Raw genomic sequence first — 12,805 nt, 5'->3', positions numbered from 1 at the left:
TGTAACGCATGACTAGTCAAATGTCTGATATTTATTTAAATAAAAAATTAAAACTCACACTGTTATATCTGAACACAGAAATAAAATATGTACAAAGGGAAGACACACATTTTCTATGATTCCACATGGCCTGTAAATGCTCATGGTTATGACAGGCAGTCTGGTGAGGACCACTGTTCTAGGAATAAAACAAAGAAATAAATCAACATCATCAAGAAACAGTGTTCTTACTCTGGCTTATAACTTAATGGTCAAATAAAGTTGGTAAAACTCTTATCTACTTTATTTGTAAAGTAAGAAAAAGTTAGAATGAATGTAAAGGTTTCTTATGTATGCTGATGTCCAGGAACTTTGTATTTTCTGTACCATAATACATTATTTTTTTCAAATATATTTTCTAACCCACAGTACTTCAAAATGCTAAGAAAAGCCCAAAATGTGTCAGTGATAAAATGGATTTTAATGGATAAAACCACATGTTGCATTTAGCATAACCTTATTCCTGAAAATAGGAGTACTTTGAACTCTACTGTTGCCCTCCTTATTCTCCCACATGTTGCTACGTTTAACTTTTGACATTATGAATCTTACAAAGGTGATTACAGGGGCTTAGTTATCCTTATTTTCTCATAATACCTAGGAGAAAATGTATGGAAATCACTTAACATACATTCACTAATGGTGAATTCATTGCTGACAACCATGTAAATTTAAAATTAAACAAGTTCATTTTGGCAAGGTGATGAATTTTGTGTGCAACAACTCTTCAAGACTTCTATAAAACCAAAAGCAATGAAATGACATTTAAATATCCAGAAATTTTAAAGAAGATAAGTAATTCAAAAATATCTTATTCATTCTCAGATAATCAAGTTTCTCACCAGTAAAAACCTAAGAGATATGAAGAGGCAAATAATTGCTTGCAGGTCACATCTCCCTACTTTCCATGTTTTAAGATTTAGAAACAATGGTACTTTATTTGAAAAGTGTACAATTTTAAATAATTTAATTTGTGAATACATGAATGTGTGTCTGCAATTTGTTGTTTTGAATTGTTTCCTTTCTTCATTCACTAATCCTCTGAAAGACATTTACTAACAGAAGAGTATTTGTCTATTTAATTATGCTTTCAAAGCAGCTAGAAGAGGATTTTTACATCTGGCAGTCTCCTCTGTTACATATACATAAGAATGGATGCATATATAATAAACATAAATGTACCTCGTAAAAAGAAGCTATATCTGTAAGACAGATAATGTCCATTATTTCCATAAATGACAAAGTTGTTAAACAATATAATTTAAAATATAATTGCCTTATCATAATTCTGTAACAATTAACCATTATATACAAATTTTAATTTGACATTGCTAAAGTGAAGAACCTCAGTGGAATGTTGGGGCAAATATCTCTGTTTCACAATGTGTATAGCTGGAAAGGCAAAAGGGAATTCTGTATTTTTAGTTACTATCTATTCCTCATTGACAAGATCTTTTATTCATTTGGCTACCAGGTATAGAGCCACCCCCCCTAAAAAGACTTTCAGTTTTCTCCCACCCTACAATAAAAAGTGGGGCACATCTTTTATGATGTGCCATTATCTTCACATAAAGAGTTATATAGAGAGGAGAAAGAGAAAGAAATCCTCACACTCACTGTGAAACCTTTTCCCAATTACCAGGAGATCCAGACTTTCCTTGTCAAATAGCAGTTGCAAACATATGGATTATTTTCTTTTATTCAGAAAGAGAACAGTCTCTCGGGGTAATTTTGTAGACACTCTCACATATAAGGAACTTTTTTGGACTTTCTTTGATTATTTATGTATGTGTTTTAATGGGTAAACAATCTTGCAACTTAGTAGTATTCCTCTCCTTTTAAAAGTGCTTTTAATTATATATCTATTGAGTATCATAGAATAATATATAATGCAGATTAAATTACAATTATATTGAGACTATCTCACCTTTTTTGTTTTGCATAGGTATGTGTGTGCGTATGTATGTATATATATATATATATATTTGTGTGTATAAAGCACATACATAATATATAAAATTCAACTTTTAAAGTATATCTCCTAAATATATTTATTAACTGATAAATATCAGATATAGAAATATGCTTCCTATATACATGAAGGGCATAAAGAAAGGATATAAAACATCATTTTAAAAGTTGCATTTCGGAAACAGACCAAATTATTCTATGGGCATGTATTATTATTCCTCACAATGAATTCCACTATTATGTATAATTATAATGTACCAATAAAATATAAGTAAAAGAGAAAAGAGTATTTAACTACAAGGGAATGCTCACGTCACATTCTTCAATCCTGAATCAAATCTTAAACCTTTTAAATTATTTAGGCCATGTCATGAAGGCAGCTTAAAGCAGTTTAGATTTGCTTCAGTTTATTTAATATTAAAGGAAAAAAGAAAAGACTTTCTCTCTGCTACAATATGAGAATGTGATTCAAAGAGGGTAACACATTTAAATGATTATTTCTTACTAAAATTTTCATGTCACTATGAAATGGAAGATATCTGAAGAACACTTTCATACCTTTACAATAGGTAATTTGGTGGAGAGGAAGTTATTCATTAAGTAAATATTATTATAAGTTATGTCTAAAAGATTTATTTGAATATAAAGTTTTGCTCCAGTATGATTTTACACTACACCCATCATATTAGAAAAATTTAGTTTGGGGACATCAATGACAATTTGCACTGATGGGCATTGGACAAACTTCTGATAAAAATCAAGAAACAAACCCCAGATCATTAAAAAACATTCTTTTTTGTTCTTTTACTGACCAAGTTATGTGTATAAGGATGAGAATATTGAACACATATAAGAATTAGGACTTTGAATATTTCTGTTGAATTTAGAAAGAGACAAAGTTGGTTGTTTAAATAAATAGTCAAATAATATTACAAAAAAATCTTCTTAGAAGGAGAAGTCATAGGAAATGCAGGTGAAATAATGAAAGTTCTGAGATTCTCACAGATCACAAAACCCTTTAAGGGGTAAAAACCATTATTAACTTTGTCAGCTCCCACAACTAATAGGGAAACAAATTACATAAGAAGAAATCCATCATGAATGAACATTTTTAAGTTTCTAAACTATTATCCTCTTTGTAAAACATGATGATTTCCATACCTTTTTAAGTTTCTTTTATATTTCTATTTCCTTTTAGTCTTGGGATGATATATTAAGTATGGAGACATACTTACATGTCTTCATAAACAACTGTGTTCCCCTTAATCTTAAGTTTAAAAATGAACATTATTACTTTAGGTAATTAACAACAATTAAAGATTAAAAACTACTACTCCTTCCAAAACAGAAGAATGTTCTCAAGGACATGTTTCTGTCTGAATTCATGGATCCATTCCAAAGGTCCTCCAGGCAGGGACATTTCTTAAATTTTGCAGACTGCATGAATGCACTTGATTGGAATAAAATTATTGGCAGATACTCAATTAAATAAAGAAACATCATGACATGTTTACTGCCCTTTTTTTCTTCTCTTCAGAATATAATTTTTTAAATCTCTCTTTGGAGGATTTACAATTCACTACTGTGCTGAATAATTTTTTGTAGGTAAGTATAAAGCATACCATATTGACATACATTTTACCTTAGAAATTGTTGCTTTAAAAGGAATAATTCCCAACTTTGTCCTTCAAAACTTTGGAAATAAAGGAAGAAATTTAGGTTTTCAGTAAATCTTTGCTATATAATGGTTGATGACTTTGTTTTAATATAGGCAATTATTTAAGCGAAATCTGGTAATATGGTTTCATAAAAGAGCCATAATCAGTCTTCATATCCTGCAGCATAGGCCCCCACTATTTTCATGAGTAGCAAGGCTTCTCATTCAAAATCAAACAAAAATGTATGTATTGCTAGTAGTACAGAAATGAGTTAAGAGCTAAGACATTTAATAGGTCATTTTTACAAATCACTGAAATATTGTTAAATAAGTTTTTAAAAATACTTCTTTGTACAAAACGGATTCCTTCCTAAACCAATGCATAAGTTTACATGGTGCTAAGAAAACAGACCTAGATTACCTTTACTAATTTTACTATGAAAAATTCCTATATTTATTCTGCAGTTAGAAAAAAATGTTATTTTCATTTCTATTGCAAAGGAAAATGATTTGCTTAAAAGGGAAAATTGCTAATAATAGTTTACATTTGGCTCAGTGTCCATCATTCCCAGAATTTTAATATCCTTTTGCACATGGTAAACAAAATACTTCTCTGTGCCCAACAGAAACCCTTCTTTTGTGTGTGTGCATTATGTATGTATTTGAGTATTAATTCTGACTTGACTGACACACTATTTGAAGAAAGCACATTTGAAAATAGACTTTTCATTTTAGCTTTATTGTAATGATCAATATCTTTAATTTTCTTGAAAGGCACCCAAGAATAATTACTTTTGTGAACCAAAAATATACAAAACTGTACAGAATAAATAGTTCATAGAAATCTAGCTATACCTTCTTGTAAAATAAAGCTACATTGTGCCTTTCTTGAGGCAACTTAAATCACTTACCTTTAGAAGTGCCTTTTCTACTAATTTATGGCATCTATCAGTATACATCAATAAAAATAAAATAACAATCTTTACTACTTGTTTTATACCTTTGAATTACTTGCCACAAGGAATGTATTTCTATCATGTTCATTCAGATATACAAAGGATTAATAGTATGAATGAAAGCAAACTTAGGTGATCTAATCATATTTACAATTGAATCTCAGTAGCATTTTAAAAATATTCCAAGAAGCATTAAACTTTTGAGCACAAACGACATACCGTAATTCACAGCAGCATTGACATTAAGAATCTCCACACAAAGTGTGTAGAAAACCAAAAATTTGCTTATTTATTCCACCTGAACTATAAATAATATTTGTTTTGTAAATTCAGAAAACATTTGGGTGGCATTTGATTAACCCTCCATTGTTCAGAGTGTGGGGCCACCCAAATTGTCCCAATAATTACAACCATTCCACTTTTTTCTTTATTATTATAAATCTCAAGTTCAATTTTCTTTTGCATTTATTGCAAGAAAATTAAGTGTTTGACAATGCACATTTTGAAGTATATACTGGTTATAAACAATATATTCCTTACATATTATAACTACACGTATAGGATAGTTTTAAAATAATGAAACCCAATTTTATTTAATCCATGGGTAAATTAATTCAAGAAGATAAGGGTGATTTTTAGTGTTCAACCCCTATCTTAGATGTGCAAGAGGACTTCTATGAAACACTTTTAAGCATATGGAGAAATATTACTGGAATCCTTGTATGAGTTACATGCAAGGATTTATGTTATTTGGGACAAACTAATTTGCCTGAAGATAATGCCATGGCTTCTCCCATTGATCCCTGAGTTTCTTTTTCTTCTTTTTTTTCCCATAGGATTACTGCTGTGCTTAAGTTCTGATTGATGACACACTCATGTAAGGCACTTATTTCCAAAGTTTGGACTTAAGACAGAACCACAGCATTTCTGTGAAAGTCCTCAAATTCTCCATCTATGTTTGCTGCTCCAGAACTTCTAAATAGTCAGGTTCGGCATGTAAATTAGCTTTGAGCTCAAAATACTCATTTTTAGTCTGTTCCACTAATACCTTTCTTGGCCGTGAGTACATTAATGTTTCCATTAATTTCAACTCTTCATGGGCTCTAGGATAATGTACCTCCAAATCAGGCTGGAGCTGGGCAATATTTTTCCTTAGGTACTCTGTGATTCCCAGTTGCTGAAGTTCTCTTTCTTTCTCTAAAATATTTCTGTATAATGAACTGGCATCCTGGAAGGACAAAAATTCTGTTGATTGGTCTGTAGTTTTGTATTTCATATTTGACCCTGTGAGTGGCGAATGGTTTTCCCTTTCTAAAAGACTTCTTTGGAGATGTTTTATATCACTTCCTTCTTTCTCATTCCTTTCTTCTTCTTCTTCTTCCAAATGCTTTGGACCAAATGATGGACTTCTATAAACATGAACCATGGGGCTCACCATGTGCTGCTCATAAAGAGAGGCAGAGGGTCTTTCAGTTGTGTGATGAGTTGTTTTATGGCCATACATGCTGTATTGAAGATGCACAGGACTGTTGTCCCTCATTTGCTCATCTACTTGTTTCTTTTTGTACCTTCTTCTGCGGTGGAGAACAAGAACCACTATCCCTGCAGCACAGAACACAATAGTTATAAACACAATCAGGAGTCCTAATATTAGAACTGAGAGAGGTACAGCATCAGTAAGAGATCTTAAAATAGTACCAGCTGTATTTGTCGTTGTTGTAGGAGTAGTAACAATAACATAACTGGTCTGAGTTGGGTTATTTACTAAACCTGGGCAAAGAAGTTCACTATTGAGGGCCTTTAATTCCTTTTTGTCAAGGTGCCCTGGGGAAGTGCAGAGGATATCATCTGTCACTGTGTTCTTGCTTAATTTTTGTATCCATTGCTGCAATCCAACTAGGTCACAGGAGCAGTCCCAGGGGTTATCCTCAAGGTCAATCTGGGTCAGTAAGTCAAGATCATCCAAGATGTTACTCACAGGTAGATGGGTGAACTGGTTTGTTTTAAGATTTACCCTAGTTAAGGGAACTCCTGAAAAAATATGCAGTGGCAAAACTTGTAGGAGGTTGTTGTTTAAATAGAGGACTTTGAGTTTAGGCATTGGGTTAAATGTTCCGGGTAATATTTCTTTGACTGCATTGTATTCAAGATATAAGTACTCAAGATTGTCAAGACCAAGAAACATGCCTCTATTTAATTTGGTCAGATGATTACCATTTAGGTAAAGTTTTTGTAGTCTTGTTAGATTCATAAATGATCCTTCTTCAAGAACTTCAATACGATTGTTTCCCAAATGAAGCATTTCCAAAGTAAAATATTCCACTAGATCAGACTTCATTACAGTATGAATAATATTCCCTGCTAGAATTAGCTTTCTAGGATTCTGTGGAGGTGGTTTTAAATCTGATAAGCTTTCAATATTACGCTCTTGACAGTGTATTAGAAGTCCTGATGGGGATAGAACTTTGCAGTTACAAGGAATAGGACAGTAGGGTGCTGGAAGTTGAGTGGATGGCTTTGTAAGATAAGGTATCAAACCTGGTGCTTTGGTAGGTGGTTTGAAAATGGGTGTGATCTTGGTTGACATGCGACTATCACTTATTGAAGATGTCACAGGCAGATGCAATGATCCTGAAGGATCTTCATGTTCTTCATACACTGGTGGAGTAGGGCAAATTGATTCCTTTTTCAGTCGACTTAGTATGCTTCCTTTGAAGACGGGAGGACTGTTGCATACAACATCACCAATTACAGACTGTGGTGGCATATTTTCCAACCAAATTTTTAGCTGTAATAAGTCACAATTGCAGGCCCACTTATTGTCCTCCAGCTGGAGATCCAATATTCGACCAATGTGTTCTAAAAAGCCAACATAAGGCAATGTTTGCAACTGATTTCCACGAAGATCCAGATGGGTTAAAGGAACAAATCGGAATACGTTTGGAGGCAGACTCTCAATAGCGTTATCATTTAAAATTAACACTTTAAGTCTGTTGAGCTTGCTAAAGGCACTTGGTTCAATCACTGTAATAAAATTGTTATCAGCTTGTAGGAATTCCAGGTTTTCTAGTCCATGAAAGGTATCCTCTTTCAGAATTTCTAGAGAATTGTGATTGATATGAAGTTGCTTAAGGAGGCCAAGGCCATTAAATGCACCAGTCTCAATATCTGCAATATTGTTAAATCCAAGGTGTATTGAGATAGCATTGGTAAGCCCAGAAAATTCATTTGTGTGAAGCATTGTCAAGCCATTATTCAATAAGCTTAGGTGGAAAGGTCGTGATGGTGGCACAGTTATTTGGGATAACTTCTTGATACCTTTTTCTTCACAATTTATTAACATTGTCCCGTCTTTTTCCTCACAATTGCAAAGAGAATCACAAGAACCTCTGATTGAGGGTATCGGCAATTGGGACTGTAAAGATATACAGGCAAGGAGAGATGAACATAAGAGATGAATCCACAGCTTCATGTTGTCATGTGATGAAATCTGATTCTGTAAAATAAAATGCAATAAGAAGGGATTTTATTGGGGGGGAGCAGGGACATGAATTTGACATTTTCAAAATGATAGGTCTTCCACTAAAGAATAAATTACTTGTTACTATGAAAATATAGATACTTTGTGCCGCAGTCTGGCTGAGCACTTTGCACACACATTTCTTCTTTTTAAATTTCTCATAATACTCGGACAGGCATATTTTGGGTTACTTTTAACATGCACCATGGTCAAAATATAAAATTTAGAAAAGCAACAATTTGTAATATTATGTCAACATATTTGTGTTCATATCTGTCAAATAACTAGCCTTATGAAAGATAAGAGAGGTGCTTTCTGGCTAAGTGGACCACCAACATTTCAATATGATGTAAAATTATATATGTGAGAATGCTTTAATATTTTTTAACACTAAAGTAAAGGAATTTAAGACTGGAGAATTATAATATAAAAAAAATATGTAGGTATTAGCCAAAAGCCTAGAGAACTACAGGAAATGTAAAAGTTATAGAAAGAATGTATATACATGTGTGTATGTATGTAAGAATGTTTCCAAGTGTATGCATTATATTCATGTATTTATAAACCTGTCTGTGTTTTAAGCTATTTTTATTTCGAACTAAGATGCTTATTAACTTGATTTTTTTATTTCAAAACTTTAAGCAAAATCTGTCCTCAATGGCTAATAAGCCAAGGCATTGTGAAAAGAACTCTATTTTGTCTGAGTCAGTGTGTATAATGGTAGCATCATATGTATAGGCTTAAGATTTCAAATTTCATTGAAAGCACACTTTATTTTGTATTTCTAAATATAGGATACTTCTGGCTACTTTTTAATTCTGTTATGGACAAGTTTGAAGTTATCAAAAACTGAAGGAGACTGATCTGCAGCACACATTTCAATCCACTGTGGAAGAATAAACAACACCTCATGTTCACTTTAAGCAAATAACTTCCTATTGAGGTCTTGAAATAGGCTTTAGGGCACTCAAAGTCATTCTGTAATGGAGCAGTCAATTGCCTTTATTATAAGACCTAAAGTCTCAAACAAGAAACTCTGAAACAAACTACACAATTCAAAATACTTCCAGATATGTCTCATTTGGTTAAAAAAAAAGTTTATATTAACAACATCACATTTTCCAAGCCCTTCAAAATCTAAATGTGCATATGAAACAGCAATTCTAAAAGACTCTGACTTAGACATAAAAACAATGGTAAGGTAAGCATATATAACTCTAAAGGTATCTAATTTTATTCCTTTCCTTTAAATATTGCTCCTAAATTTACATAAAACAAATGGAAAGTTAAATACCACATCTTATGACTACTGAGCTTTTGAAAATGCCAAATGCTTTCATTATCCTGGGTCAAGTGTGAATAGTAACTGTGGATCTAATTAAAGTTCACAATGAGATAAAATATCCTAGAACCCAATCATTCATCCTGAAAGTAATTTTTATTTCCCAAAAATACATTATTTCATTGCAAATACATGTAGCCTGAAATTTCTGAAAGGAAAATGGCAATTGAGCAACTGAAGGAACAAAACAATACAGTCTACATAAAAAAAAAGTTATGAGAATTTACATTTCTATAGGGAAACAGTTTGATTTTACATAGCTCTGAGTGCTATGCTTAGAGTCAAGGAGCTTGTAGTTGGAGTCTTCAACTTGTGGATTAGCTTTCCAAAACACTCTAAGTACCTCTCCATAAATTACAAACAATGAATATAATTCATTTCATGAAGTACAGCATCTTGGGAAAATAGTAAATAATTTCTAGTTGACAACATCTCATTATTTTAATCTTACATGCTTTTTATTCTCTTCAAAATGTGCTGTGAAACAGTTTCTAATCTTATCAGAAATTTTAAGAGTGTTTTTATAGTAACCATATCTGATACAATGTGAAAGAGGCCATAACTCCCTGTTTACATATTTTTCAGAGAGTGTATGTCAGAAACAAAGTATTATACAAAATTAAAAGAATTTTTGTAGAATATTCTGCTTATATTTTAAATTCAGCAATGACATTTGGAAGCGATCTTCCCTTCAGGAAGTACACATATTTAGTTTCCAATAACAAACTGCATGTTGTAAAAGAAATAGTGGCATATTATTATATTTGTGCTTCTCCACAGCCAGCTGTTGGACTAAATGTCTGTTGCTCAGAGAAACAGGCATCTGCTACAGCATTAGTTGGGCCACTGAGCAAAATGAAACCAAATATCACTTAAGGCAAAGTTATTTTGTTTCATTAAGAGGCAAAAACATATAAATCTAATCAATTTATGATAATGCAAAAATCAGGATAAGAAAAGCCTGGAAACATTCATCTTACCTGTAAAGCAGACTCTTCCTGACGTTATCTGTAATGCACAGCTGGAAGAGGTGTTCAAAGTAATTCAGTTTTGTATTAAAAAAGAAAACACCAACTGTCAGGTACTTTCTTCTCTCAGATCACTTTTTGACAAGTCCCATAGCTTTAGAAAGTTAAAATCTCTGGTGAAGGACAAAGCTATGAGCATTTCATTGAAAATATTGCAAGCAGAGTACATACTAGAGCATCCTGAAGCAGTTGTCCTTTTCTCCCCCAATTAAAATTCACAGCATACTTCACAGCTATGCTGACTTTTTTGCATATAGTTAACCATTTGCAAGCTGCTGAATGCAGCCAATAAACAAGATGTTTAACAGAGCTGGGATTGATCACTCTTGCTTTCTTAGGTTGTAGATCCAAGCTGCAGCAGGGCTCTCCTTCCTTCCTTTCTAGTCTTTCTTGTTAGCTCAGTTTGTTATTAGTCAGATTGCCAAGGGCTGGGAGGGAGGCGTAAATAAAGAGACTTCTTGGCTTTTGACTCAGCCTTTAAGCCCTTCCCCATCAGAGCACTTTAATCCGCCCGTGTCATATAACACAAGAGACAGCTCCACCTTGGGACTGCTCAACTCCTCCTCTTTCTGAAAATGATCTTTCCCCTCCTTTTAATACCAAATATGGAGCAAGTGATTTTGATGGAAATAATTACCTGTTTTTTAAAATGTTTAATAATATATTTTGTTATTTATGGGAAATTAAATAATGTATTCTGTTGAAGTCTCATCTAACTCAGTACTGTACTGCACACACAAGTGCAGAAAAACAGCAGGCATGCTGCCTGTAGAGGAGCTGCTTCCTGTAGTTTCTTTTGTTTTTGTTGGTGTTCAGAGGTGAAATTGTGCACTAATTAAATTTTAAAATGATAACATAAACTGCTTCCCTACAACATATGTATATATATATTTACCATTTCAAATTTTTTAATGTGAGTGACTGTGTTTTATATTTCATTATTTCTTTCACATTATTTCTTTCAATAATGAAGCTAGAAATAAGGTCTCATTCAGTTATTTAAAAATAATATTTAGAGTAAAACTATTTTATTGAAATAAAAATATTTTCAAAGTTTTACAATATGATTGTCATTGATATAACACAGCTTAGCACTCATAAAGATATAAAATTCTATCTTCATGTATAAAATTCAGCAAGTTAAATTAAATATGTACAAATGACAATATCCTGATTTTTATGGTATTAGGTCAGAACTATTTTTTCCCAAAAAGATGTTATTTAACTTTCACTTCAGAACTTTTTCTGAATGACTCTAAAAAAACTCTCAACAGATTCTTTATTTCCCCAACTTTTTGCTTATATAAAATCATTTCTCCTTACCTACATTTCAAGTAAATAAACATTTTTGCATTCAAAATGAATATACTATAAACTATCATTTTTTAAAAAATTTCTGTTTAGATTCACTGTTGACTAAAGATGCCAGAGGCCACTTAATACACATTAAGTCTCATTTCCAAAAATATTATTTAATAAAAGGGAGTTTAAGCTTGTTTCAATTATCAAAATAGAAAAATATAAATATTTAATTATTATTACCTTTGGTATGCACTAAGATCCATATACTTTTCATAGTCTTAGTGTAGAATATTATTTTAAAATATAAAGGTTTATGATTATTTTTAATATTTCCACTTTCCTTTATATTGTATTCTCCACTCATTGAATTCCTGACCTGTTTTAATAGCAATGTGTTTTAAGATAGAATGGAGACAACGAAATGAGTAAAGAGAAAAAATAAATAACAATCAAGAAAATTAGCAAGACTAAAAATCAAGAAAAAAAGTGGTGACACTAAAAGTATTCACAAATATTTCTGTTAACTTTCCCTTCTAATATGAAGTTAGTAGAGGCCCCCAGTGACTCCATATAAAAGGTAACTATGAACTAATCAATTAATGACAACTTATAGATTATGTTTATTGTGACCTTTAACATTATCTCTGCCTTTCAGTGTGGACATCTCTAAGTGGCAAACAGTAGGAATTACATTTACACTAAGAATACCAAGCAGTCAGAAGAAATAAACCCATCTCAGTCAACCTAGAGCACTTAGGACTAGGATACCTTGCCTTCCCTGCTTTCATGCATGGGGTAGAAATCATCATAATAGCCAAGGGCCACAAAAACTAGATAGAAGAATATTTTATGAAATTTGTCAGGCTGATAATGTATGTATGTGGGACACATAGAATGAAAAGACCAAGACTGAACACTGAAAAGAAGAAATTGAAAGAGATTTATTCATTGTGCATAGGAGCACTTGCACCTCAGAGCATCTGTGCACTT

The 12,805-nt window shown here is 32.3% G+C and overlaps 1 protein-coding gene across 1 annotated transcript; it reads right to left on the bottom strand.

The window, feature by feature from the left end:
* Positions 1-4,408: 4,408 nt before the first annotated feature.
* Positions 4,409-10,932, bottom strand: Slitrk6 (SLIT and NTRK like family member 6). Its single transcript, XM_076872137.1, has 2 exons — positions 10,466-10,932; positions 4,409-8,119 (listed from the first exon to the last, which is right to left on the bottom strand). Exon 2 carries the CDS (start codon positions 8,093-8,095, stop codon positions 5,576-5,578), a length of 2,520 nt encoding a protein of 839 aa, XP_076728252.1. The 5' UTR covers positions 8,096-8,119; positions 10,466-10,932; the 3' UTR covers positions 4,409-5,575.
* Positions 10,933-12,805: the final 1,873 nt, after the last annotated feature.

The sequence above is a fragment of the Callospermophilus lateralis genome, chromosome 12 (assembly GCF_048772815.1).
Source record: "Callospermophilus lateralis isolate mCalLat2 chromosome 12, mCalLat2.hap1, whole genome shotgun sequence".
Lineage (NCBI taxonomy): Eukaryota > Metazoa > Chordata > Mammalia > Rodentia > Sciuridae > Callospermophilus > Callospermophilus lateralis.
This window is presented reverse-complemented; position numbering and strand designations above follow the sequence as displayed.

Coding starts and splice junctions, on each gene's coding strand:
- Slitrk6 (XM_076872137.1), bottom strand. CDS start 8,095: ATGAAGCTGTGGATTCATCTCTTATGTTCATCTCTCCTTGCCTGTATA.